The 26,554-nt window shown below is 39.2% G+C and overlaps 7 protein-coding genes and 1 long non-coding RNA gene across 13 annotated transcripts; 4 read left to right on the top strand and 4 right to left on the bottom strand.

Annotated features, from left to right (window-relative positions):
- Positions 1 to 2,291: 2,291 nt before the first annotated feature.
- On the top strand, positions 2,292 to 4,655 carry LOC126585122 (SWI/SNF complex subunit SWI3B-like). The gene is made up of 2 exons (XM_050249516.1): positions 2,292 to 2,954; positions 3,690 to 4,655. The coding sequence occupies exons 1-2, from the start codon at positions 2,328 to 2,330 to the stop codon at positions 4,557 to 4,559; spliced, it is 1,497 nt and encodes a 498-aa protein (XP_050105473.1). The 5' UTR covers positions 2,292 to 2,327; the 3' UTR covers positions 4,560 to 4,655.
- On the bottom strand, positions 3,505 to 3,739 carry LOC126585127 (uncharacterized). Its single transcript, XR_007610323.1, has 2 exons — positions 3,645 to 3,739; positions 3,505 to 3,585 (listed from the first exon to the last, which is right to left on the bottom strand). It is a non-coding gene; the product is annotated as an uncharacterized LOC126585127 (long non-coding RNA).
- Positions 4,611 to 7,111, bottom strand: LOC126585121 (UPF0051 protein ABCI8, chloroplastic-like). The gene is made up of 2 exons (XM_050249515.1): positions 5,607 to 7,111; positions 4,611 to 5,081 (listed from the first exon to the last, which is right to left on the bottom strand). The coding sequence occupies exons 1-2, from the start codon at positions 7,035 to 7,037 to the stop codon at positions 4,863 to 4,865; spliced, it is 1,650 nt and encodes a 549-aa protein (XP_050105472.1). The 5' UTR covers positions 7,038 to 7,111; the 3' UTR covers positions 4,611 to 4,862.
- Positions 7,112 to 7,280: 169 nt separating this feature from the next.
- Positions 7,281 to 12,229, top strand: LOC126585123 (uncharacterized). 3 transcript variants are annotated; one of them, XM_050249519.1, is made up of 3 exons: positions 7,281 to 7,439; positions 10,554 to 11,626; positions 11,765 to 12,229. In XM_050249519.1, the coding sequence occupies exons 2-3, from the start codon at positions 10,585 to 10,587 to the stop codon at positions 12,031 to 12,033; spliced, it is 1,311 nt and encodes a 436-aa protein (XP_050105476.1). In that variant the 5' UTR covers positions 7,281 to 7,439; positions 10,554 to 10,584; the 3' UTR covers positions 12,034 to 12,229. The 3 variants fall into 3 exon arrangements, with proteins under 3 accessions (XP_050105476.1, XP_050105474.1, XP_050105475.1); XM_050249518.1 differs by adding an exon at positions 9,282 to 9,352 and having other exon boundaries at positions 7,316 to 7,439; positions 10,554 to 12,229; XM_050249517.1 differs by having other exon boundaries at positions 10,554 to 12,229.
- A 349-nt stretch (positions 12,230 to 12,578) lies between these two features.
- LOC126585126 (mediator of RNA polymerase II transcription subunit 21) lies at positions 12,579 to 14,723 on the bottom strand. The gene is made up of 5 exons (XM_050249523.1): positions 14,445 to 14,723; positions 13,624 to 13,844; positions 13,201 to 13,278; positions 13,038 to 13,089; positions 12,579 to 12,909 (listed from the first exon to the last, which is right to left on the bottom strand). The coding sequence occupies exons 2-5, from the start codon at positions 13,828 to 13,830 to the stop codon at positions 12,833 to 12,835; spliced, it is 414 nt and encodes a 137-aa protein (XP_050105480.1). The 5' UTR covers positions 13,831 to 13,844; positions 14,445 to 14,723; the 3' UTR covers positions 12,579 to 12,832.
- Positions 14,724 to 15,105: 382 nt separating this feature from the next.
- On the bottom strand, positions 15,106 to 18,951 carry LOC126585124 (polyadenylate-binding protein RBP45B-like). Of its 4 annotated transcripts, XM_050249520.1 has the most exons (6): positions 18,560 to 18,946; positions 17,852 to 18,320; positions 15,949 to 16,004; positions 15,738 to 15,868; positions 15,554 to 15,650; positions 15,106 to 15,471 (listed from the first exon to the last, which is right to left on the bottom strand). In XM_050249520.1, exons 1-6 carry the CDS (start codon positions 18,836 to 18,838, stop codon positions 15,280 to 15,282), a joined length of 1,224 nt encoding a protein of 407 aa, XP_050105477.1. In that variant the 5' UTR covers positions 18,839 to 18,946; the 3' UTR covers positions 15,106 to 15,279. The 4 variants fall into 4 exon arrangements, 3 of the variants coding, with proteins under 3 accessions (XP_050105477.1, XP_050105478.1, XP_050105479.1); XR_007610322.1 differs by lacking the exons at positions 15,106 to 15,471; positions 15,554 to 15,650 and adding an exon at positions 17,385 to 17,465 and having other exon boundaries at positions 15,778 to 15,868; positions 18,560 to 18,950; XM_050249521.1 differs by lacking the exons at positions 15,106 to 15,471; positions 15,554 to 15,650 and having other exon boundaries at positions 15,734 to 15,868; positions 18,560 to 18,948.
- Positions 18,952 to 20,514: 1,563 nt separating this feature from the next.
- Positions 20,515 to 23,033, top strand: LOC126587553 (uncharacterized). Its single transcript, XM_050252628.1, has one exon. It carries the CDS (start codon positions 20,950 to 20,952, stop codon positions 22,846 to 22,848), a length of 1,899 nt encoding a protein of 632 aa, XP_050108585.1. The 5' UTR covers positions 20,515 to 20,949; the 3' UTR covers positions 22,849 to 23,033.
- A 390-nt stretch (positions 23,034 to 23,423) lies between these two features.
- LOC126587554 (15.4 kDa class V heat shock protein-like) lies at positions 23,424 to 24,619 on the top strand. The gene is made up of 2 exons (XM_050252630.1): positions 23,424 to 23,686; positions 24,026 to 24,619. Exons 1-2 carry the CDS (start codon positions 23,551 to 23,553, stop codon positions 24,298 to 24,300), a joined length of 411 nt encoding a protein of 136 aa, XP_050108587.1. The 5' UTR covers positions 23,424 to 23,550; the 3' UTR covers positions 24,301 to 24,619.
- Positions 24,620 to 26,554: the final 1,935 nt, after the last annotated feature.

The raw sequence follows: 26,554 nt of genomic DNA, 5'->3' as shown, positions 1-26,554 counted from the left end.
ATATTTAAAATCGAAGCTATAAATATATTCATATGTGACCAGAAGTCAATGACGTTTTCATCGATTAATTGAGAGTATATTATCAGACCATGCTTGCATTTGGGAATTGACATCACACAGACATTTAACGTAATATTCATGTTCAAATTATTTGGTTCAGTTTCATATGTCACTCCTCCCAATTCATTTTCTCATTCTTTAAATGGATAACACCAAACAATAGGTCAAATATATCAATATCATCAGTTTCGTGTGACCTAAGCATTCAATTATTTCATATAAAAAATTTATTATTTTCTTAAAAAAATTTGGCTGCAATTGTAAAACAATATTTTTTTTTGTTTAAATAACATATTATAGTCATTGTTTAAATTTGTGTTGGAAAAGAATTAAGAAGAATTTGCAAGAATGATCATTTTTTAACATTTGGTTGTATAAATGATCAACTATCTTTATGTCACCGTTATGTGGATGTTGCATGATTAATATTTCATTGTTACTAAAAAATAATCAATTCTACAACCAAATGTAAAAGTGATCATTCTTTGCTAATTGCCAAATAATTAATCAAATTGGGTACTTTCATATATTTTTTACAATGTAATATTCTAGGCTTCTCAATAACCAAGAAAGAGAATTCAAAATTAGGTGCAAAGAGACAGATACAATATCATAAGAACTTATCTAACCTACAATTCGTCGATACCTTATTTTCCAATAGCCTATTCGATAACCATTTCGCTTTTAGTCTTTATTTTCATTTTTTTGAAAATTGAAAACTGAAATCTTGTCTGATAACTACTTTCAGTTTTAAAAAAAACACAAAATGAAAACTAAAAACCAACAACCGAAAAGCATCCTTGAGTTTTCAAAATTTGACACTTTTTTGAAAACTGAAGATAGTTAGAAAACAATGTTTTCATTTTTTTTTAATTAAAAAAAAGTGAAAACTAAAAACGAAAAATTTATCAAACGATTTCTAAATTAATCATGTTTTAATAAGATTTTAAATGTCTAACTTTGTTTCAGGTAAAAGCACAACTCCTCACAAGGGCAAGGCCCTCCCATGCCTTGGTGGCCAGTTGCAGTCCCAGCTCCTCAAGGAAGGGAAGGCACAGACTATCTGGATCCGAGAGATGCCGTTGACAAGGTTTACTCAAACTCTCCTCTTTATTTTTCACGTCGGAAGTGTGTAACCTTGTGGGCGCAATTTTTGTTTCTTCTAGCTTTAGCTGGAATTTCACTTCAATTGGCGTGATAGCCAACTATATATACACAAGAAAATTATACCATTTTAGATAGTAATTACTATTTTTCACAATTGTAGAATTTAGTTATACATCTGTCAATTCTCAATAATCTGGAATTATTACGATGTTGGAGAAAATTAAAATATAATCTTGGACGATACAAATATACGTGAAATAACTCAAAAGAATTATCTGGAATAATCGAAGACATGGACCTAGAAACTTCCAAAGTAACCATGACTATAAAAAAACATTAGGTCGGCCTAGCGTCAAAGTACTAATGTCGAGGCTGAGTTGAACTCGAAGCGGACAAGGGATGAGGAGGGAATTGAAGGAAAATGATGTGAACAATACGGTAGTGGAGAATTCACAAAAAAAAAGTGCATTCTAATTTAAAAATAGTTGTGTATTCAAATGAGGCGTATAGTTGAAAGAAAAGATATCATTAAAGTATTTGGTAGAATTAGAGAAGGTGGATTAATGTTGTGGGTACAAATAACAAAACTTAACATTCATTAGACAAACCTACTTACTAACAATTGGTTTAATATATTTTCTCATCTAATTTTTTTTTTCTCACGATTAATAAAAAAATGTTAGAACTCTTCTATCTCCATCCAAAAGTAAGTATAAAAAACTTTTTTTCTTCTTTCAAAAGTACTTAAAATTTAGAGTTAATTATATTTAGTACACTTTTAATTTTTGTGGCGATTCTCAAAATGAATTATGAAGTTGTAATTTTCTCACATTGCACTTTAATATTTTAAAGTTGTACTAATTTACACCTTCTGTCTTTATGAATTTCAAATTATTTATTAAATTGATGAGTTTTTTTTTTGTCAATGTATTGCAAGTGTAGCTCCCTTTCATAAATTATTTCATAATTAATCAGACCAAAAACACAAATGGATAGAAAATCAATAATCTAAAATATGATATGAAATCAAAACTTTGTCCTCCATTTTGAAAATAACCAACTTAAAATTTAAAAGTTTGACAAAAAAAAAAAAAAAACTTGAAATTTAAAAGAAAATAAAAAACAGAAAAAGCCTCTAAACCTTAGATCCGCTAAATCCCATGGCTACCAAATCAGCGGCCGTCGACCTCTCCTCCTCCGACACCCCATCCAAACCCCCACCCACTCCACTTCCGATCCCCGTCAATCCGGAGACTCCGACCACCGCCACCCCACGCCAAACTGAACCGCGTCCCACCTCTGACGCCTACGTCATCCACGTCCCCAGCTATTCCAGCTGGTTCTCGCCGGACCACATCCACCACTGCGAGGTCCGATTCCTCCCCGAGTTCTTCGACTCTCGATCCCCTTCCAAAAGCCCTAGCCTCTACAAGTACTATCGCAACATCATCGTCAGCCAATCCAGGGCCGTCAACCCTTCTCGGAAGCTCACCTTCACGGAGGCCCGCAAGGCTCTCGTCGGCGACGTCGGCTCCGTTAGGAGGGTTTTTGATTTCCTGGAGGCGTGGGGCTTGATCAATTACACTCCTTCCGCACCCAACAAGCCCCTCAGGTGGGAGGACAAGGACAGCGGCAAGGCCGCCGCTGCGTCCTCTAATGGCGGCGCTGAATCCCCCGCTGGCGGTCCCAAGGACGGGTCTTCGGGGACCAACAAGGAGAGCCCAAAGAAGAGGACTTGCAATGGCTGCAAGTCTGTTTGCAGCATTGCCTGCTTTGTTTCTGAAAAGGTCTATTCTTGTGATTCTTTTGCTACCATTGATTTATTTGAAATTGAATTTGATTAGCTTAATGTAATTGTCACTCTATTTGAAATCACTGTTTCAAAAATCTCTGCGCGCTAGGTGGCTGGTTATCGTTCCGATTAATGTTTAGGCCTTTAAAAATTAAGAAATGGAGCCTAGACCGCCTAGTTACCCATCTGCCCAGACTTGCCATTTGCTTAGGATGCACCTCACTTAGATATAAAATAGATAACTTTTCTTTTGCATTTTATTATTTCCAATAAATTGTAAGAGGCTTATTGAACACTTAAATAAATACACATTATATGTTTGTTCCCCATGTTTTCATTATGTTTCAATACTTCATAATATATATGTTATTCTATTTTATAATTTATGATAAAATTATATATATTTTAAGTGTAAACAGACACTTATTTACACGAAATACAATAGATTTACTTAAATCCGCCTAGACGCCTGTCTAGGCTCCGCCTAAACGCCTGTCTAGGCTCCGCCTAACTGCCTAGGTGCTAGGTAACTAGCTCCTAGCGTCTTTTAGAACTTTGTTTGAAATTCATTCATAGGTTTCGTTTGATCGTGTTTGAATTGACTAATTTAAGGAACATTTGATCTTCTTTGAATTGATTAGCTTCGATTTTGCTTTGCAATCCCATGAAGTGTTTTATTTGATACTATGGTTTGCTGCAACTGATGTTTTTAATTTGTTGTTGGGAACAGAATGACATGACCCTGTGTGCAAGGTGCTATGTTCGCAGCAACTATCAGATCGGCATAAGTTCTTCCGATTTCAGGCGGGTTGAAATCAATGAAGAGATGGGGAGTGGCTGGGCTGATAAAGATACTCTGCATCTTCTAGAAGCCCTTATGCATTATGGCGACGATTGGAGGAAGGTTGCGCAGCATGTCGGGAGAAGTGAGAAGGAATGTGTTGCTCATTTTCTCATGATTCCTTTTGGCGAGGAGTTTACTGGGGATCTGGATTACAAGCAGACCAGTGGAATGAAGGAAGATGCAGCTGATGCTGAATCTGGATTGGAGGGTGATGGTGATGGTACAACACCGTCCTTAAGTAAAAGAATGCGTCTCACGCCTCTTGCGGATGCAAGCAACCCAATTATGGCTCAGGCCGCCTTTCTGTCAGCACTGGCGGGCGTACAGGTTGCAGAGGCTGCTGCTTCTGCTGCCGTAACAACCCTGTGTGAGGCGGATTATGAAACAAGTAAAATGAGTGTTCCATCTCTGGCTTCGAGTGCAAGACAGCATGAAGCCGATGCTGAATTAAATGGAGACAATAAAACTGACCTGGATGCACTGGGGGCAGCTTTTGTAGATTCAAATTCACAGCTTGAGAAGGAATGGCTGGATGTGGGAAGATCAATATCAGGGATTACAGAAGTACAGCTGAGAGAGATCCAGAAGAAGATTATTCGCTTCGAGGCGTTGGATTTGCAGATGGAGAAAGAATGGGAACAACTGGAGCAAATGAGAAGCATGCTCTTCGTCGATCAGATGACGCTTTTGTTCAACAAAAGTTCTGCTCCAAAAACTACAGAACGGGCGGAGGAGAAGAATGTAAAAGCGAATTGATTTTCCATCATTCGCGTATGTTTATCGTTGCCTCAATGCAAGTTCGACACATTTGATAACCTTAAGCTCAATTTATAACAAGCATTTTTAATGTTATGCCTTACGTTACATTGTATATTTTGACAGCAGAGCGTACACATTTACAGCAAATATCTATGTACATATACTTTCCATATTCTAGCCATTTCACAACGTAGCTATCAAGTTAAAACGTCTTTGCAAACTACTCGGATTTTAAACCCGTTTGACAAAAAGATCGAACTTTCATCGACTCAGCTTATTTACCTAAACCAGTGCTGTTTTCTAACCGACTGAATTTTCAAGCTTCAAGCCAATCAACTGGTTCACCTCAGACCCAAACTCGTCAGGGAGCTCGTTGAATACATCCCGGCAAAACCCAGATATCATAGCGGCCATGGCTTTCTCATACTCGATTCCCCTTTGTTGAAAGTAGAATAGCTGGTCTTCACCAATTTTGGAAGTACTTGCTTCGTGTTCGATTCGAGCTGAGGGATTCTTTACCTGTTAAACACAGGTGAGGAACTCATTAACGAATAAACGAGCACTCCATTATAGTTACACATTATACGGGCGCTAAATGGACGAAAACCATTCAACATATTGGAAATGAATTGAAGTGGAAATCAATGCAAAACAGCCAAATCAAGGTTCACACCAGATACAGAAAGTCTTGAATGTACTGAAAATAAATCGATCGCCCACTGCAATAAAGACAGTAAATGATACTACGCAATTCATATTCGATGGAAGCATCATATGAAGTACCAAGGGCAGAGTAACACAAAGTCATATGCAATCCAATGAAGGATCAATCTAAAAAATCATCACACTAAATAACCATCAGGCTAAGGCAAGCATAACAACAACAACAACAACAACAACAACAACAAAGTCTTTTCCCACTAAGTGGGGTCGGCTATATGAATCCTAGAATGCCATTGCGCTCGGTTCTGTGTCATGAGGATTAAAAAACAACGTACGTAATCTCATGCCCAAAAAATAAAAGACAAGATCAAATGAAGTTACCTGGATGTATGGGTAGGTGTTGGCAGCCGCAGTATCTCCAATAAGCATTGAATCACACTGTGAGGAATTTTTAGCATTCTCTGCCTTGGATTGAACCTGCACAAGGCCCCGATAACAGTTCCTTGAATTCCCAGCTGAAATGCCCTTTGAAATAATTCTACTTCTTGTATTTTTGCCCTTGTGTATCATCTTTGTACCTGTGTCTGCCTGCTGATAATTATTAGTCAAAGCGACTGAATAGAACTCGCCCACAGAATCATCGCCCTCCAAAACAACACTCGGATATTTCCAAGTAATTGCAGACCCTGTCTCCACCTGTGTCCAAGATATTTTCGAGCGAGCCCCAGCACAAAGCCCTCGCTTGGTAACGAAATTATAAATCCCACCCTTCCCTTGCTCATCCCCGGCATACCAATTCTGCACTGTGGAGTACTTAATTTCCGCCCCCTCACCACAATACAACTCTACCACTGCAGCATGAAGCTGGTTTGTATCATATGACGGCGCAGTACACCCCTCCAAATACTCCACAAAACTCCTATCATCAGCCACTATCAAAGTCCTCTCAAACTGCCCCGTCTCCAACGCGTTTATCCGAAAGTAAGTTGAAATCTGCATCGGGCATTTAGTGTCCTTTGGTATGTAACAAAATGATCCATCACTAAACACCGCAGAGTTCAAAGCAGCATAATAATTATCCCCAGTAGGCACCACTCTACCCAAATGCTTCCTAACTAAATCCGGGTACTCCCTAATAGCCTCCGATATCGAACAAAAGATCACACCTTTTTCCTCCAAGGCCTTCCTATGTGTGGTGGCTATCGACACACTATCAAGAACTGCGTCCACCGCAACATTAGCCAATCGATTCTGCTCATTCAACGGCACTCCCAACCTATCAAAGTACTTAAGAAGCTCCGGGTCCGCCTCATCGAGGTTCTTCAATGTGGGTTTCTTCTTGGGTGCAGAGTAATAACACATATCTTGGAAATTAATTGCAGGGTATCGATTATCAGACCATTGGGGCTCCTTCATGGTCAAAAACTTCTCAAAAGCATTCAATCTAAATTCAAGCATCCAATCAGGCTCGCCTTTCAGCGTCCAAATCAACCTAATCGTCTCCCTAGAAAGCCCTTTCGGAATCGAAAACGAATCTATATCGATATTGAACCCAAATTTCTTATCGTACTCGCGATTGCGAAGAAATTCCTCAATCGACAGCTTACCTGAGGTGCCCGAATCGGATTCAATCGGTTTTGGGTCGTACCCGACATCTGCTCGAACCCGGAAGACCCTTTTCGGAGCAGGGGTTTTCTGACCCGAAAGCTTCAAAGAATCGAGCTTTGGGTGAACCCCCTTTGGGAACTTGGGCGGTTCTGCGGCGGATTGGGGAGAGAAGCTGGAGATTCCGTTGGCTAGCAGAGACGCCATGGTTGCTGTGGCTCAGGAACTTCAGAGAGAGTTGGAGAAGACGCGACGACAAGAAAGGCAATACGATTATGGCAAATTCGTGGCCATAGATTTTCATAGCTGTCTCGTGTGCAGCACACGTACCTCTCTTTCACTTTGGGCCTCGTAGTTTTCATCGGCCCATAGTACTTGGATGGGCCGGTCAAAGTTCTGGCCCACTTAACCAGTGAATGGTGGGAAAGTATTTCCCGCGTCCAAACATCCGGGAATAGTCGAAAACCTATTCGGGCCCAAAAAACAAGAAAATAAAATAAAATAAACCAACAGAAAAATTGATTTTCCCACCATTGCCGCGGATTTGGATTTCCTTGATTTGATTCCGCCTCTCGTTTCCTCGCCGTCGCCGGCCGCCGTCCGCCGCATGTAAGTGCTTCTTCCTCGTTTGTCGACATTGCGGTGGTTACAATTCCGCCGGCGTTGCATTATTGTTTTTGATTTCATAAAATGCATCGCTGGAGAAATTACTATGATTTGATCGAGGTAGCGTTAGGGTTTTGATCTGAGGAACCAGAGAGAGATTTTTATATGTTTGTACGGGTTGATTCATGACTGAGCTGAAATTACATGATTTTCTTTTTCCTTCTTTTTCTCGAGTGAGATGAGTGATGGAGTGACAATAATGACTGTTTGTTTCCATCAGAAATTGTTTTCTATTTGTTTTATTTTCTCAAAGATTGAATCTTTTTTAATAAACTCTAATCAAGGAGGGGGATTCGAACTTAGGTGTAAGGGTCGGGCCGCGGGCGCACTCTGCTCGGACCAACTCGCATAACCCATATCTGCTAATGCTTTTTGGGTTCATATTTTGTCTAGTTTTGGGTTTATTATTACTACATCAAGGTTTCTGTAGCATGGGGCGCTCTTCACACAACATTGGAATTTAGATGTTTTGTGAATGAGAATGTGCCATGCATAAACGGAGAAACAAGTATGTAGCGGTGAGAACGAAGAAAACATTTTGAGAGAAGGAAATTCTGACATCTTATTTACTTTATTGCAGTGCACAAAATCAAACCATGATAGTATCATTTACTATGTTTGGCTCAACTGTTGTTTTTGCAATAATGTATGAATCTAATTCCACTCATGGGAAAATATTTATCAATAGTTCCGTCATAAGAGAAAAGTGTTAGTTAGTAGGTGTTACATGTGGAAGGTTGGAAATCGGTTTATCATCTGTTATTACATTGTCATTTAGCCTGGGAATTATGGGGTTGTATGTTAATATATGGTAGTTTAATTAGATTATGCCAGTATGTGATCACAACTCTCTTTTATAATGGCGGTATAGCTTTGTGGGAAAATCTGATAAGGTTGTACTATGTATTATGGGTGCATGTGTTTCGGAGGAACACAAAAGCTTTTGCTGCTTAAGGATAGTCATTGCTGGAATTGGGGTCAATTGTTGAGATGGATTTTGATCGGTCAAATTCTTTGGTATATTTAGTTCGTTCCTGTATTTTTTTTTTAATCTCTTGATTGCTGCTTTTGTACTTGGGTAGTGTTTATATTGAATCTAACTTACAAGATAAAATTATTGAACTATGAGCTCCTATAATAGTTTCTTAAACCTCTTTAATGCTTCAGCGTCTTTGGGGATACAATTAAGTAAACTCTTAAATCTTAGCATTATCATGTTGGTAGATTCTTGGGACCAAATAAAGAAATGAAGGACATGGTTATGATTGAAGTTGCTAAGTTGCTCTTTCTATCTCTCTCTTTTCCCGTCTTTCTTTTGCTCTAAACATTTGTTCAGAACATTCTAAACTTTCAATACCTCCCTCAGAACTCAATAGCATCAATGATTTGTATAAAGCTAGCATGGTTCTATACATACTTGAAACCATATATATTATCTCTTGGTCGTATAGTTAAGTAGAGCTTCCAATGCTTTTGCATTGAGCCTGAAGTTTAGGGTGTCCAGGAAGGAAAGTAGATACTACTATGACTGTTGAAGTTTGGGGCGAGGGGAGGTTTGGACTGTGCGTTTAGGAGGACATTCCTGCTCCTGAGGTTTCGATGGATTGGGCTATGATAAGTTTGGAGTAACCGAAATTTGGATTACTTTACGTTTTTCCCTAGCTCTTGGCCCAAATTTATAATTGTTACAATCCTGACATAACGTAAAACTGTTACGGTCCTGACATAACGTTTTTCTCTCTATCCAACGCTTCCCCCTTTCTCCTCTCTATCTATCCATTAAAGATTCCTTTCTTAGCACAAGCGTGAAAGAATCGAGGTCTACTGCTCAATCCTTCATTCCGATCATAGACTTGGTGAGAATTTCAAAACCTTGGCTCTGATTATCCATTGAGCTTTTTTCTTTATTTTACTTTGTACAGAAGCAATGGCAATCTGATGATTCAGAGATTTCTATCTGAGTTTCATTTTCCTTTCAAATTAGACTTTCTTAGCATCGTTCTTTCATTGTGAATTTGATTAGACTAATTGTTGTTTTGTGTGGTTATTGCATAAACTTTAAACTTGATATGCTTGTAATTTGATTGAGGAGTAAGAGTCTAGGTGGAGATCTGAACATCCAGAAGGATCTTTATGTGATCTTTTGCAAATTAGACCTTTTAGCATTTTCTTGATTGTGAATTCAGATTTAATAATGAATTGAATTTAAGCGATATTTGTTTGTTATTGATATTAAATTTAGGGAATTGCTATTAGCACTCCAAAAATCTCATTCTACACTCCTCACAAGTGTATTTTTCTTTCTAATTATAGAAAGTTTGGAGTGCCAAATGAGATTTTTGGAGTGCTAATAACAATTCCCTAAATTTAAACGTCTGTTTCTAAGTTGATTGAGCTAAAACAACTGCATGAACTTTAAACTTTTGATTATTTGTAAATTGATTGAGGTATAATAGTATAGGCTAAGATCGAGAGATCTATCTGTGGTCTTTTGCAATCACACTTTTGTAGCATTTTCTGAGTGTGATTGCAGGTATAAATTAATTGCATTTGACCGTATTTGTTTGTTTTTGTTATTAAATTTAAACCTCTATTTCTAAGTTGATTGACCTAAAACAATTGCATGAACTTTAAGCTTTTGAGGTATTTGTAAATTGATTGAGGTATAACAGTTTAGGTGTTGATCTTAAGATCGAGAGATCTGTCTGTGGTCTTTTGCAATTAGACTTTTGTAGCATTTTCTGAGTGTGATTTCAGAATTCAGATATAAATTTATTAAATTTAAGAGATATTTGTTTGTTACTGTTTTTCAAGTTAAACTTCTATTTCTAAGTTGTTGAGTTAAAAAAAATATCATGCTGATATAAGAACAGCTTTGTCTCTCTGGGTCAGGACTTTATGGTTATCATTGTTACTCATTTCACTTTCTTTTCCTTCCCTTTGTAGTCATATCATATTATAATTTGGTAAAACAATATTTGATAATCATGCTCATCTTATATGGTTTTCAGTTAGCGTGTGCTAGGAAAGATTGTGAAATTACTTTTTCCATTGCAGGGGAAAACTTTAAAACGTGAAATCTGTCATCATGAATCAACAGATTCAGGGAACAGGCTCTCTATCTTCGTCAGACCCCCCTATGAAGCGAAAACGTGGACGTCCACGTAAGGATGAAAACTTGGCTCCTGCAGAGAACCCAACTGTGATCCCAGGACCTGACAGTTCGAAGAAAACCAAACAGAATGCAAGTACAAGTGATGATGTTGAGAATGAAATGGTAGGCCAGGTAGTCACTGGCGTGATTGAGGGGTCATTTGATGCTGGATATCTTCTGAATGTTAGGGTCGGAGACACTGACACTCAGCTGAGGGGTGTTGTGTTTCTACAGGAGAAAATCATTCCCATTACTCCAGCAAATGACATTGCTCCTCATATTATGATGTGCAAAAGAAGAGAAATTCCCATACCGCCTCTCAACCCACAATCTCAGCGTTATGAGTCTGCCCGCCCATCAGAACAAAGTAATAGGCAACCTGTTGAGGTGAAACCCCAAATACCTACTGTTCCTAACCAAATTCAATCCTCTGTCCCTCAGTCTGGAATCCTGGAGTCACTTGAAAACAATCCTTTCTCTTTTGTGACTCCGCCGGTTGTGAACTTGCCGAAGAATGATGCAGTCCCGCCCTTGGGAGGAAAAGTCATGCCACAGCAATTTCCGGAACCTGGAACTGATAACCAATCTGCCCCTACTATGCCCAAGCCAGAGCATAATAACGTTGTTGAACAGGAGAAAGTGCTGGAGGAAGTTGAAGCTGCCACAATAATGGAAGGGCCAAATGGTGTAGAGGCCAATGAGGCATCAAAAACAGAAACAGCAGCTGAACCAATTGCTGCCCTACCAGGTGTTGAACCCGTATGTAAGGCTCCTGAAATTCAAATTCAGGCTGCGGGTTCTGAAAAGAGTGCATCGGCTCCTTATGAAGTAAAGAGATTCAGACTTGAACTCAACCAAATGCCTGTATTCGGTGAACCTAGAGTGACCACTGTCATGCCAGTTGTTGAACTCAACCACACGCCTGTATTTGCTGAATCCGCAAGAATTGCTGCCATGCCAGTCATCGAAACCGAAGGTAAGGATAATCAAATTCAACCTCAGGCTGTGGATTCTGAAAAGAGCGCATTGGTTCATGATGGTGCAAAGAGCCCGAATCTCGAGCTCAACCAAACTCCTGTATTTGCTGAACCTGCCTCTGTTGCTCTTATACCAGGCATTGAAACCGTATGCAAGGATTCTCAAATTCAACCTCCAGATGTCAGTCCTGAAACGAGTTCATTGGTTCATGATGCGGTAAAGAGCGTGGACATAGAACTCAACCAAATTCCTTTTGCTGCTCCGGTTACTATACCATCCGAATCAAAGATTGCTGCAGAAGGATCTATTCTGCTGGGAACTGCCGAACCTCAAATCCCTACTTCTGATGGCATTAGCAACATGGAGTATGACGTCGAAGATGTCATTCCAGCTGCACAATCGTAGATCCATGCGGCAACATCGATCATTTCGGTTTGTCGGTATGAGAACGAGACAGTTAATAGTGTCAGAGGTGGTTTTTTTTTAGTATTCAACATTTGAGGATGTTTTTAGTATCAGTTTATGCATTTCTGCTCTGGTTTTAATTTGTACCTTTCGGATAATGTTGCAACTATTTACAAGTTTCTGCATGTTTTCGTTACTCTTTCCCAAATATTGTTTTTAATCGGTTTTTGAGTATTCCAATGGTAACCTAATGGCAGCATAACATCAGCTAGCTGTGCTAGCTGGCGTCATGTAGACGCTAGGTAGTCGTTGACATTCAAATAGTTTGAGCTAGAAGGTTGGCAAAATGTCAAACTTGATATTTTGGCGCTGAAGGATTGGCAAAATGTCAAGCTTAACATTCTGGCGTTGGAGGGTTGGGTTATAGGGTTGGCTGCTCTTGGCTAGCCCTTTGGCCGGTTCTCCCATTTTTGGCCGGATGGGGACCACGAGCCCTTTGGCCAGATCGGTTGGAAAAGGCACTGCCAAGATGACTTGTGATAGTCTTTTTAGCTAAAATTTAACATACGCTCAAATTTAGGAATATAGTTACAACTCAAATATCTTTGATCTTCTATCAACTTTCAAATGAAACAACAAATCACAAAGAGTTCACCTCTTTGGGCTTTAGTCATCAGTCAGTTAATAAAAAATTGAAGCTGTAGAGATTACAGCCTGCAGATTCTTTGAACATTTACATAAGACAAGGGACCCAAACGAATCGAAATAGCGGGAGAACCATACGATAGTCACGTTGTCTTCAGTCAGGTTTCTTCAGGTTCAAGCAATTTTCTACCGATTGGCCGAACAATTCGCGGACCTCCCTTAATTCTTTCTCTGGCACCAGAATATCATTGAGATTGTTAGTTATCACAGCAGCCAATCTACTTTTATATCAAGTGCAGGGAGTAGTTCTCAAGAGCACAAGCATCACAGAATTAGAAAGGCGGAAGGGAAAGATACACCTGCAGCTTCGAGTTGTCTCTGGAGTTCTTGGCCGACAGCATCATTTTCGGCCTAAAAAGTTTCACCAAAAAATTGGAGGTACCGTATGAACTTATGAAGCCCAGTCAAACGAAGTAACATGAAAATTAAGATTTTGGATGGAGAAACAAATGAACCCCATACCTGCAGTTCTGCAATCCGTTTCAGCTGCCCTTCTTCACCTCCATCGGCTAATGGAAGTGCTGCAACTAATGCATCAAACTGTGCAAGAATCAGGCACTAGTATCTTAGTTGAACAGCACAAGAGCATAGCGAATTGATAAACTAGATATTATTGACACATTCAACTCATATCAGCAAAACATAAGCAATTACGATGCTAATAATTGGACTGCAAACAAGCTTAAACTATCACATTATGCCAAACCCGGTGGAAATGTAAAAGTACACTTTGTATTAAAACAGAAGAATTCATTCAGGAAAAGAGCCATGTGCACGAATGCGCTGTTTAGAATATGGTAACTTGGGTCGCCATAAGTTACAAAATTTTGAATACTTGACATGATTCAAGATAGTAGGGTTATCAAACACGGAAATATGCTGCACCTGCTTAGCAGCCTTAACAAGAGCTGCGCCCATGAGCTTGGGTTGTTGGGCAAAATCAGCAGCATCCTCGGTAGGATTAGCTGGTGGTTCTGGGTAATTTGGTGAAAGTCGGACTGGAGGAGAATCCCTTTGTAGTGTCCCAAAGGTATTGAAGGTAAGAGAAGCAATTGTGTTCACTTGTCCCTGTAATTGGGAGATTATATCCATCGAGCAAGCTCGCCCTGCCACGAAATTTACAGAGATAATAGGTTACCCAACTCTAATACCCCATACATAAACTCATGAAAACCGAATACAACACCGTAATGTGGCTGAAGAAAACAAAGAATCATAGAGCTAGTCACTACTAAATCTCCAACATTACACTTACACCTATCAAATAAGAAGTATCCCAAACACAGGATAAAAGATCGATCCTTCAGCAAGTTACCAACACAAAGGCATCAATCAAGGTTCATATAACAGAGATTTCCGACCACATTGTCAAAACCCACTAACGCCCCCACATGAAAGATAAAATTTAAAAAAAAAAAAAAAAATCTTGACAATGCAGTTATTTTCCACAATGTAGATACTCTCTGTCTGACTAGGGTCAATAAAAAGGAGAACCCACAAATTTTAGAGAATCGAGAAGTAAATAGCAATGAAAAGAGCCTAAATTTCTGTTTGGAAAGAGAGAAAATCGAAGCTCCGATGAACAAAGAGAACACGGCGGAAGTGCAAGTGTATGGCGGCAGCATCGGTGAGTATTTCGAAAATCTTTGGGGGCATATGACACTAAATTATACCAATTGTATCAGAGAAGAGAAGAGAAATTGTACCTGGCTACTGAAACGTCGTCGTTGGAAGAGGTGAGCGTCGTAGCGACGGAGGTCTCTGCAACTCAGAGAGAGAGAGAGGGGCTACTAATTGAGAAGCTGGCGGTAAGTAGTAGATTGTAGAAGCTTCCAAGTCTTTGGGCCAGCCCACAAAAATTAGCGATCAACATTTGAGGGTCTTTGGGCCTGTCATGTAGCCCACAAAGTTGAAAAGAAAGAATGAAAAAAAAAACGACGAGCCGTTTTAGCCCTTGAGGGCGTTTTTGAGAACGCACTAACAATTTCCTGATATGACATCTCCCTGTGACCGTTGGATCTTCGATCGTTTGGTTTTTGGTGCACATCCGACGCTCTATTTGTGAGGTGCATATTGTAACCCAAAGTATAGTAGCATTTTAACATTTTTCTAAGGGATTTGCAATAATATAAGACTTAATTCATCAAAACAAAAGCATAAAGAAAATTGTTCGATTCAATGAAATATGTTTGCTCGCCACCCTTACGTTGTAGAGATCATCACCGCTGCATCGATTATATGAGTTTAAATTTTGAGATTTGTATAACAAGTAGATTAAATCGCACTCATCTACCGTAATCATTGCGGTGGTGATGCTCACCGCACCTGTAAAGGCCGTGGTTCATCAAAAAACAACACACGCAAAACTGCAGAAACCAAAATATTCGAGAAGGCTTTCATGAATGCCATAACCTCAGCAGTACAAAACTACATCCAAAAGTACTTCTCCAAGAAAAAACCAAAAATACTCGGTCTCAATTCAAAAACAGTATCATAATATTATTATCGGTCTCTAGAGTCGAATACGGAAAAAAGCTCAACTCAGCTGTACCCGATTTGCTGCTGCTGCTGCTGCTGCTGTGGCTGCTGGTAATTACCGTACCCGGCAGCAGGATAGCTTCCATAGTACAAGTTAGGGTCTTGGGAAACTTGTGCGTACCCATAGCTATCGGGGGTAGGTGCATATCCATAGTAGCCGCCTCCACCATTCCATTGGCTTGGATCTGCCTGATGCTGAAAAACCCATCGTAAACATCAGTCAAGTTCGAGGGCATCTACAAAGTTAAACAGCTTTATGTTCGAGTAAAGTACGCACCTGCTTGTTTGAAGGACTGCGCCCCCATGAAAGACGGATATTTTGTGCACCCAGCTGAGATCCATTTAGCACACGCAATGCTTCTTCAGCACAGCTTCTGATGACGCATTAGCACAAAACAGAAGGTTTGGTTCAGTGATATCCATGAAAACAATCCCCAAAGAAGACTAGCAGATCCGCTCACCTGTCTGCAAACTGAACAAACCCACATCGCTTGCCCATTGGTATCTTGACATGTACTAGCTCACCGTACTTGCTGAAAACTTGTCTCAAATGGTCATCAGTAACATTACCATCCAGATTACCTACAAATATCTGCAACAAAAATATTCAAAGTCACAAGCATGTGGCTGAAAAAGTAATTTAAAAAATGGAATAAAACACAAAGTACCCACAGTTGTATTGTTCGGATCACTATCATTCTTTGCACCCTGAGAATTTTGATATGAAGCTGCATATGAAAAAGTTCAACTAACAGCTGAGATATGCAGAATAACATTTCACGACCCCCTTATGCTATCAATAAAAGAAACAAAAGCAAGTGTAGACAATCAGACATATTTTCTGGCCATACTTTCTCCCAAAAAGAATTAAATAAAAACAATGTAAACTATTCACTGCCCATATGCGTTCAGACCAGACAAAAAAACAAACCACTGCGGTAATGCAGTAATCTTAAGGCTTATCAACAGAATTAAGAACGTCTAACCACATTGTGCCACATGTTAAGGGACCCAACAAGCATTATGCAAATGTATAGCAGCCATATGCACACATAGTGCCAGCCTTAATCCCTAAACAAACACAATCTGCAAGGTCTAACCAAAATATAGTATGGAAATGCAGATTAATCCTGGTGAGTAATGCCAGTATCAAACCTTACTCAGTAGTTTCCATCAGTGTGGATGACTCTTACACTCACATTACCCTCACATAACAAACAAATATTACTGACAAAAAAAATTTGGTCACAAATACTTCCCTATGCTAAATCCGAAACAAAACAGACAAAACAGAGAGACCATGCTTGGCCTACATGCGAACTGTTTGAGCTGACTGTGCTTTAATTGTAAGAAGTAAAACAAGGAATAAGATTGTTCAAAGGCTTATCGTCATGGTCGTGCCACATTCCTCTGTGCTCCTTGGTCAGAGGTTTGAAATTTAGAATGTACAACATTTGTTGTCAAAGTTGCTTAACTGGTTGGACAGACTGGTCCTTTATCAGTTTCCTAAGTGCCATTGTTATCTACATGGAATTATCAAGTTCACAAATTTAGTCCAATCAATCAATCAACTCGAATTAAGTATATGTGCATAGTTATCCAGTTGAACCAACATCCAGCCCAGTCTGGTTTAAAATATAATGGTAAAACCTAGTCAAATATCATGGAAAGTCTAAATTATGAGGTACTGACAATGATGGCCAGCCAACTAGATAAAGTTCCAGGAAATTCCAATGGGTTGCAACAGGAATTCCTTCCAGAACCCTTCCTCAGGAATTGAAGACAACAGGATTAACCAGCGTCAATCAATATGTGGACCACAAGGAGGAAGTAAAAGTGAACGAAAATGTAAAGGGCAGATGGGGACGATACGTAAGGAATTAAAGATGTAAATATTTTTTAGGGCACTTTTCTAGCCAAATAACAAGATAACTTAACCACCAGTATACAGGTATCATACTCAAGTGAAACTAGAACAATCACAACATGTAACTTCACTGAAAGCTGAACCACCAGAACGGGCTGGAAAAGAAAATTTAAAATTCAAAAATGCAGCATAACAAATGCCACATAAGAATAAAGGCCAGTACGTTAAATTTGAAACTGACCTAGCGAGGCCACGCACTAAGGGGAGACCATTTCAGCTGAAATCAGTATCTGGCCCTTAGATGACAGAGCCTCCTGACACCCTGCTTTGAGACAACGGAGTTCTATAAGTTGTCAAGATTTTAATATCATTTACCTTTGCCCAAATTTTCTATTGAAATTATATGAATCAAATGAATTGGAAAGCACTGCTCATCGTGGAGAGTAAAGCTCAAACGAAGCAAACTTAGCCAACTGAAAAGTAATGTTTCGCACATTGGATACCATATCAGAACCAGAATACACTACCTTACTATGGCATACTAGTAATTCATATTGGGAAAAATACAAAAGGGAACACACCAGTCATACAGAAATAACAACCAATTAAAGTTCTTATACTCTTCTCCCAAAATGCAACACAAAGATATTCGCATGCAGCCACAACCAAAAAGCCATACATACATGAATGAAACCATATAGAACATACCATTTGAATATTGCTGACTGCCCCCGGCGTTTTTGTTTGCTGCTGGTCCAATTCGCATAGGCCTTGTAGAACATAGAACTCCATTCATCTCAGTCATGGCACGCATCTGTTCAGACTCATCTCCAAACTTAACGAACCCGTACCCCTTGGTGCGCCCTGTGAGCCTATCAATGACGACCTTGGCACTCTTACATGATGGATAACGGGCCCTGAATGTCTCTTGTAGCACATAATCCGTCACATCAGCAGCCAAATCTCCAACAAATATCGTATAATCCGGGGTATCATCAGAACGTTTCTCACCGGTAGATGCCCAGTTCAATCTAAAATTCTGGGCACCATTTGGCATTGGAGTACCATTGAATGCCTGAAGCACTCTTTCCGCAGCAGCACGGCTATTGAATTCAATGAACCCGTAACCCTCTGATTGACAAGTTTGCTTATTGCGGATGACTTTCACAGAAACAACCTACAACACATAATTAACAAGAAAATAAATATAAATAAACGCTGACCTCCAATTACATAATTATAATTCCAAGAAAACACTTGTATATCTATATCCTTAAATACACGGAGATAAAAATCAGAGCTTTAAACATATACGTATATGAATGCGTATGTGTATGTATATATATATGTATAATTGGGTGTGATTATAAAGCAAAACAAAAGATCTAACAATGACTAATGAGAGAAGCAAAGAACCTCGCCGGTGTGAAGAAAAATATTGTAGAGATAGTTCTCCTCCATCCAGTACTGCAGGTCGCCGATCCAAAGCGTGCGGACCTCGTCGGCGGAGGCGGGCTGGGGGAGCTGAGGAGCCGGAGGCGCCACATGCGACTGCGGGGCCCACATGGCAGGTGCCTGGGCAGTCGGCGGTGGCATCATCATGTAGGGCTGCGCGGGTTGCTGACCATACTGCTGGGCGGGCTGCTGGCCCAATGCCGACGGAGCCACACCGCCTGCACCCGGTTGCATCATCATGTGAATGTAGAGAGAGAATGGGAGGAGAGAGAGAGAGAGAGAAACCCTAATCGAGAGGACGAAAAGGTCCTGTGAGAGGGAGAGGAAGAGAGAAGGGGACAAAAAGTCAGACGGAGAGATTTTAAATGTAGATTAGGGATTTGGATTTCCTAGGAGCAGACACGTAAGCCGTTCGCGTGGTAATTTTTTAATAATTCGGGCTTGTCGGTTGATGTGGCCCATTATTGTGGACCCTATTTTATACCACGTCGGCAAAAACTGGGACCAATTGAATAAGGCCCCCATTAAATGGACCCATGTTACATGTGTCCGCAATGCATCGGCTCCCATTTTTATGGCTCAAATTAATAACTTTTTCTCTTTTTTTGGTAACAAAAATGTTTAAGAAAAGATTAGTTACTCTCACCACCAGCGTCAGGCAAACCCACAATCTCAAGTCAGAGTGACTTAAGCTTGGCATCGAACAGCTACCATTGACATGGATTTACATATAGATCGCACATCAACAAAAACTGCTGGCAACGCAAATTATACCTTTTTTTTAACAAGTACCCTTTTTTATTTCTTGTCCAAATGGTACAATTAAAACACTAATTTTCTAAGTGATGATTATTTATCTCATCTATTGAGCAATGTTTTGCGTCTTACTATTTCCTACCACGTAATAGTCCACATCAACGTCTTTTAAATTTGTAAGAGACAAAATGAGAGGCCATATATCAATCAACAAAAACATTTAAATAAATCTCTTGTATCCACTAAATCAGTGTCATCTCCATTTGTAGGAAATTACCTAGTGCCCAGTTGGTTTGGCCAATAGTGGGTCAAGAAATATCGAATGATGATCTAACCCGCTTGTTGTCTCATTTAACTACATTTGTTCCTGTAATCCATAGTCTAACAGAACGCAGAACAACATAGCAAGCTAACTAATCAAGAATTATCACAACATACACAAGAGCCGTTAAATTCAATTATCATCTAATCTCGTATAAGTACAACTCGCAATGCACACAGCTCAACGAGTTTGATGAGGGGCTTGACCCACCCTAGTGAATTTGAGAATTCGTCATACTTTGGGCCAATTTTCTATGAGCCCAAAAACCGTGAATACTTGACGAATGAAGACCGTGAAACGACAACACATATCGCTTGCATTGTAAAAAATTTAGAGTAAATTGTAGCAATGGTCCCTCAACTTTAATCAAATTGGAGCAATGGTTCCTCAACTAAAAATTCATTACCATTGGTCTCCCTTAACTTATCAAAATGTGTAGCTATAGTCATTTTCATCAATTTCATCAAAATTTTGTCAAAATAAGTTATGTTGGATTGACCATTTATACAATTAGGGTCTCTCAACTCAACAAAGTTTGTGATTATGATCATTTTCGTCAATTACATCAAAATTTTTGTCAAAACGAGTTATGTTAGAGGACTATTGCTACAATTTGGTTAAAGTTAAGGGACAATTTTTCCAGTTGAATTAAAGTTGAGGGACCAATGGTAATAGATTTTTAGTTGAGGGACCATAGCTGTACATTTTGATGAGTTGAGGGACCAATGGTAATAGATTTTTAGTTAAGGGACTATTGCTCAAATTGAGTTAAAGTTAAAGGATTATAACTACAATTTACTCAAATATTTATGTTAGTTTTCAGCTTTACTCTCTCACTTGCGAGTGTTGCCCACAAAAAAAAAAAAAAAAACTTCAAATGCTGCAATCTTCCGCGATGCTCTGGATCTGAGAACTCGAAAGAGAGAAGTAAAGTCCTCAGCTTTTACTGGTACGGATCACTAATGTTTTCATCCATCAAGTTCTATAAGTTAATTTGATCCCCATTTGCTTAATTTAATTGGGATTTTCATGTAATTTAGTAGCTTTTGAAGTGAGTTATCACGCCTCCCGTACTTTGGATTTTGTAGAGTTTCTGGGTTTTTTTGTCTTGCAAACAATATGTATGAATGAAGAGAAATTTTGGGTTTGACTGGATTTGTTTGATATTTACGTGAAGCAAAGAAAAGGGCAGTCATTTTTTGAATTGGGTTTTTACTGGTGTTATCAAGGAGTTGGTTAGATCTTTGTACTTGGGTCGAAATCGAAAATCGAAATGGATTTGCATTTGAAGAACTTGTTCGGTAGATTCCAGGAGCAATTTGGGTCCGGTCCGGGGCTTGGACCCGGATCAGGGACATGTCTTATGAAGGTGGAAGGCATTGCTCCAAATTTTATCAAGTCCATCTACAAAGCTTCAGCAGCTCTTTATAGGACCGATCCCTGGAAAAGGTTGTGTCCCGGGCATATTTTTGGTGTCCGGGTTGGGAAAGATACCGATTGGTCTGGCAAGAAACAGCCTTTTCCGTGTGTTCAATTCGTTGGAGGGGATGGTGGCGATATAGGGTTTCATATGTTTCGGTCTCAAAGTGATGCAAAGAAGATGACTGGCTCGAGAGAGACAGTTCAGGTGCCAAATGTTGAGCTTTTACGGGTCACATATGAACGCGAGGCATTGATGTTTCCCTCGAATAGGAAAATGATCAAATCCTTGTCACTCGAAGTGTCAGGGAGTGATCGCTTCCCTGTCATTGATGTTGCCAGATGCACTTCATCGGGGAGTCTTAGGTTTAGGCATCCGAGTTCTGAAGAGCTTAGGTTTGTGTATGCATTCATGAAAGCCATAGCTCTGGTGCACCCATTGCTGCAGGAAGACAAAGAAGGCGGTCCAAAGTGGTCAAGGTTAATGCACTTTGAACCCTTTATTGAAACAGTTGATGTTCAGTGGCCACAAGAAATGGCCAAGGGTTATGATCTTGTTGCAGTTACAATTTCGCACCCACCTGGCCAGGCATACGAAGAGAGGGCTAGTGCAACGGCTAGCTCAACGCCAACCAAATATGCAGAACTGTCAAAAGAGGAGAGTTTTGTTGATATAAGAGTCTACTTAAATGGCAGCTTGAAGCAGTGTGCAGCATGTGAGAAAGAAATCCACAGTGAACAGGCTCTCTCTTGTGGACGATGTCGAGCTGTGGTCTACTGTAGTTCTGTCTGCCAGAAGCAGCATACGAAAGAAACACATAAGAGCATGTGCGGTCTTTACAAGGCTATGATGGAAAGGGAAGAAGAGCTTGAGATGAACATCTTCATGTTCGCTTGTGATGCTGATCAACCTTGTAAATGGCTTGAATCATTGGGCATCCATCAGAAGGGCATGTGGAGGAGAAGGTGCAGTTGCTATTCTCATTGCCCTTTCGGTCTTCTTCCTGTTAAAGGCGGACTCTGGGATGCTTGGGGAGGGCTTGATGATGAACAGTTTCCACGCGACTCATCTTTTCAACATCACGTAAGAGATGGTTCGTCAAGTCCAATCCTCCTCTCTGGTTGGTCGGAATACTACAACCTTCGGTCACTGCCATTGTCAAGCCCTGTTGCTGATATCCTCTCTCACCCATTGACTGTTTATTACATATTAACGACTCTAAACATAAGCTCAAAGAACCTACTGCAGAAGGGCAAGGAAGTGATTGTTCACTACCTAGGGCCAGAGGGAGAGTTGGATTGGATGCCGGCATTTGCAGAGGTTGGTCATTTGCTCAATGGATTGGGGAACGTGCAAATTGTTATGGTAGGTTCTGAAGTTCCAACAAATTTGTCGGGGACAACTTCAGGAATCGGTAGTAGGGTGAGGGTGAATCTCGTCAGGGGTGTTTATCAGGAGGAAGCCTCCTACCTACCTCCACCCCATGTCATCGTTGCACTGAACTGTGGCTTGGATAGCTATGCAAATTGGGGTGGAGCTCTTAATTCAATCAAGTCCATGGCCGTCCCAGCATTCTTCACTGATCAATCTGAACTCTCGTGCGCAAACGCTAAACAGGCTCTACGAAGTGCTGGACTGCATATCACACATCCTGTGACTCCAAATCCTTTCCGCTCGCCGGTGAAACATCACGAGCCTTCCAGCAGTCTTCCTTCGTACAGCAATGGTTTTGTGCTTGGAGTAAATACATGAGTTGGCAACCATGAAGTTTCAAAATTCAATCTGAACTCTTTCTTGTCATGATAATTGTATTTTTAGCCTTGCTTTTTTGTCCCATTGAATTGTAGTAGCAACCTCGTTGCATATTTGATACTCGGGAAGATTTTGTAATTTTTCGGTGCCTCATCGTGGTATTACAAATCCGCTCGTGCGACAAACGTGTATCTTTTCGTGTCACATTGCCCATCTATCTTATAACACGTAAATTAACACAATCGATCTATCCTATATGGCAGTCAACATGAATCTTGCTCAAAAACTTGAGGCTTGCCTTTCAGGTATCTATTTTACCAACCCATTATAATAAGTACTTTACAAATAAGTACTCTCCACAAAAGCGGATGATATTCTCTTTAAATTAGCAACTCACAAGATTACAACTTTTCAGCAACTTACCCAAAGAAGGAAGAACAAGTTGCGTCAAAGTTTGAATAATAGCCAATAAAAAATGACGGCTCAAAGTTAACCAACCTCAAGTCCAAGTTGCCCAAAGCCCCAACTTGGCCGCTAGGGTAGGGCCTACAAAAGCTAACCAACGACCACCCTTTTCCTCCCTATGAAGGCACCTCCTACCTCATCCATCCCATTTTAGGATTGCAGATTTTAACTTTCTGCAAAAGCACTTCTTGTTGGCTCAAAAGCACTTCCTTCTGTTGGCTCTTGTAAACTAAAGCAATGGAGATCCCTGCCATCCATCCTTACCAATCTGTCTTCCCTTCTCATCTCATCTATCCATACCATTTGGTCCCAGAAAACTATGTGCACTGGACTGAGACCCCTGAATCTCACATTTTCTCGGCTGACATCCCTGGTAATTTCAACCATCCCTCTTAGTTTCCGAGAGAAACTTACATACAACTGGATGCCGGATTGTGACAGCAATATCTCAAGCAAATCACGCACTGTCACGTTTACCAGTCTAACGTGACAGTTTGAGATTAGCTTGGGATAACGCAACAGGCATCCACTTTTGTATGGAAGGGAAGTTCTTTGTATTTAACAACGTAACAATATTATTAATCGACCCAATTTTTCTTTTCTTTTGTTGGTTTTTCGCTTTTATTGCTTTTTTCATGAAGTGATTTTCGCGCACTTTTTTTAATAGCGGTGAAACTTTGGTTTTGGTGGTTGTTATATATGATTTGAGCAGGTGTGAGGAAAGATGACATAAAAGTAGAAGTGGAGGACTCAGTGTACCTCATAATTCGAACAGAGAGGATCGAGGAGGAGTCCACGGAGCAGCCTAGCAGCAGGACCTTCATGAGGAAGTTCCGGCTTCCGGGCCGGGTCGATATCGAACGGATTTCAGCCGGATATGAAGACGGAGTGTTGACAGTCACGGTGCCGAGATCTCTGAGGAGGGCTTTCTTCATTGAGCCAGCTGATGTGCCAGAAAGGCTTGAAGTTCTTGCAAGGGCTGCTTAGTTTTTAGTTTAAACATGGCAAATTAAAATAAGATTAATTAGATAATAATTAGTTGTACTATTTTTCTTTTCGATTAGTTTAAAATCTCGGTAAGGTTTTTATCGAGACATTCTGTTTGCACCATATTATCATTGATGTACATATTTCATTTGTTATTAACAAATATCGTACTTTTAAAAAAAAAATTAAAAAAAAAAATAGTTGTGGGGATTCTACTTTTGTTAAGCGAAGGATTGGTGGATTGTACTTGATATGAGTTCTCACATTATTGTACGAATGTTTTAAACTATTTTATGTATTCCTCTTTAATTTCTTGCCATTTTAAGTGATGTTTAATGGGTTTATTGGTTTTATAGTGGTTTTTATTACAAATGATTTATTACTAATTAGGGTGTTTGGATTCAAAATGCAGTAAATCAAAGAAGAATAGTCCAACTAATAGAAAAATAGTTACCAATCGATTATTGTAGTTTCAGTGATCATGATTTGACGCATTTAGTTTACTACTACTTACAATTCAATGACGACAACTTAATTAAGTGAATTCTAATAATAATTGGTTTCAACGCGACAGTAATCCAAATTTAAGGTAAAAATCAAATTTAAGTATTAATTATGTTTGAAAATTTCTGAAAATCTATGTCATTCAATTGTAACAATTGAATAAAAACCAAAGTCGAACTTCCCTCAAATACCAATCAAACTTCGTAGCCATTTCAAGTTCATGATCCCTTTGATTATTAAATAGCAATACTCCCAAACTTCTAGATTTAAAAAAATATAAAAAATATAATATATATATATATATATATATTATGAGCATCGCACGGTAAAAATTTTAAAATGTTAATAATAACACTATCAAAATATAATTGATAAAAAAATATTCGATCTCAAACCAAATATCTGACGTTGGTTAGAAGCGTAGTTACCGGCTGTTCTTTTCTCATAAATTAAAAAAGAATGGACAGTATAAAACTTGTTGTGGCCGCAAAAGAGGATAATGCAAGTCACGAGAATAAAAGACGGTTCATGGGATTTTGTGTTGGGGATCAAATAAAGCGATTAATATTTTCAAGGTAGATCCAAAATCTTTTGGGAATGCTATAAAATATTATCAAGATAACTGGAGGACCGCCGGCTGCAGGCTGCAGGCTTAAGGACCACAAAACTCAATAGTTGTCTCTTCCGATCATATAATGTTAAGGAAATATATATCACTCGACATTGCGTTATTTGCATATTGTATGACAAAAAATATTCTCAAAATAATTGAAAAATTATAGTCTAAACAAAATTATACTGTTTTTAATATTAATAAGTGAGGACGAGTTTTGATATAACGAATAAGTTGTTCTTTTGTAACTAAAATGTCACAAGTTCGTAGGGGTGGGCGCGGTTTTGAGTGAAACCAAAACCAAAACCGCAAGTTTTTGCGGTTTGGTTCGGTGCGGTTTTGAAGCCAAAACCAAAATGAAACCAAATCGTTTGGTTAGGTTCGGTGTGGTTTCAAACGTTTCGGTTTGATTTTTAAGAAAAAATGTACAATTTGCAATTTAACATATTAAAAAGCATTTCCCATTAGTAATAGGAAAATGACATATGTTATGTAAACAATTAGCATGTTGCATGTAGTTGTGATGTTAAAACATGTTTGTGCAACGAAAAAGGTGTCCCTTACAATGTTTTTCATAAAACAAATTGAATAAATTTGAATTCATTAAACGTGAGTGAAACTTTCATACTAGAATATGTGATATCATGCTTCAAATGAGTGGACTTCAGTAGATCATTGTTCGACTCTTGATAACAAGATTAGTCCACCCTTATACATATATGTGTGTGTGATGGTATAAAATAACAAAGGTCTTTCAAGTTAATGAACAAAAGAAAGTAATGAATGATGATATTCTAGTGTGGTTGAGTCCATACTAAGTGTATGGATTTTAACAAACGACCAATTAAAATATGAAATCTAATATGGACATTTAATTAAATGTTTATTAATATTTGCGGTGCGGTTCGATTTCAGTGCAGTTTTCTAAAGCCAAAACCGAAACCAAACCATTTTCTATATTGCAGTTCGGTTTCAAAACCGAAACCGTTTCAAAACCGCAAAACCAAACCGTTCGGTGCGGTTCAATTTGGTTCGTGTTTCGGTTTCAGTTTTCGGTTCTAAGTGACCACCCCTACAAGTTCGAATCATGAAACAATTTTTTGCAAAACAAAAATAAAACTGCATACGATAAACATC

This window comes from Malus sylvestris, chromosome 10 (assembly GCF_916048215.2).
Source record: "Malus sylvestris chromosome 10, drMalSylv7.2, whole genome shotgun sequence".
In the NCBI taxonomy this organism is placed as follows: Eukaryota; Viridiplantae; Streptophyta; class Magnoliopsida; order Rosales; family Rosaceae; genus Malus; species Malus sylvestris.
The sequence above is the reverse complement of the archived record's forward strand: the minus strand, read 5'-3'. Positions and strand labels throughout refer to the sequence as shown.

What these genes read in the sequence shown, in the direction of transcription:
- LOC126585122 (XM_050249516.1), top strand. Translation starts at nt 2,328, where the DNA reads ATGGCTACCAAATCAGCGGCCGTCGACCTCTCCTCCTCCGACACCCCA. An exon ending in CCTGCTTTGTTTCTGAAAAG is followed by an intron (nt 2,955 to 3,689) that starts GTCTATTCTTGT and finishes TGTTGGGAACAG; the next exon opens with AATGACATGACCCTGTGTGC.
- LOC126585121 (XM_050249515.1), bottom strand. Translation starts at nt 7,037, where the DNA reads ATGGCGTCTCTGCTAGCCAACGGAATCTCCAGCTTCTCTCCCCAATCC. An exon ending in ACACCTACCCATACATCCAG is followed by an intron (nt 5,082 to 5,606) that starts GTAACTTCATTT and finishes TGTGTTTAACAG; the next exon opens with GTAAAGAATCCCTCAGCTCG.
- LOC126585124 (XM_050249520.1), bottom strand. Translation starts at nt 18,838, where the DNA reads ATGATGATGCAACCGGGTGCAGGCGGTGTGGCTCCGTCGGCATTGGGC. An exon ending in CAGTCAGCAATATTCAAATG is followed by an intron (nt 16,005 to 17,851) that starts GTATGTTCTATA and finishes TTTCATATGCAG; the next exon opens with CTTCATATCAAAATTCTCAG. An exon ending in GTGATCCGAACAATACAACT is followed by an intron (nt 15,869 to 15,948) that starts GTGGGTACTTTG and finishes TTTTTGTTGCAG; the next exon opens with ATATTTGTAGGTAATCTGGA.
- LOC126587554 (XM_050252630.1), top strand. Translation starts at nt 23,551, where the DNA reads ATGGAGATCCCTGCCATCCATCCTTACCAATCTGTCTTCCCTTCTCAT. An exon ending in TTTCTCGGCTGACATCCCTG is followed by an intron (nt 23,687 to 24,025) that starts GTAATTTCAACC and finishes TGATTTGAGCAG; the next exon opens with GTGTGAGGAAAGATGACATA.
- LOC126587553 (XM_050252628.1), top strand. Translation starts at nt 20,950, where the DNA reads ATGGATTTGCATTTGAAGAACTTGTTCGGTAGATTCCAGGAGCAATTT.
- LOC126585126 (XM_050249523.1), bottom strand. Translation starts at nt 13,830, where the DNA reads ATGGATATAATCTCCCAATTACAGGGACAAGTGAACACAATTGCTTCT. An exon ending in AACGGATTGCAGAACTGCAG is followed by an intron (nt 13,090 to 13,200) that starts GTATGGGGTTCA and finishes GAAACTTTTTAG; the next exon opens with GCCGAAAATGATGCTGTCGG. An exon ending in GAGACAACTCGAAGCTGCAG is followed by an intron (nt 12,910 to 13,037) that starts GTGTATCTTTCC and finishes TTCTGGTGCCAG; the next exon opens with AGAAAGAATTAAGGGAGGTC.
- LOC126585123 (XM_050249517.1), top strand. Translation starts at nt 10,585, where the DNA reads ATGAATCAACAGATTCAGGGAACAGGCTCTCTATCTTCGTCAGACCCC.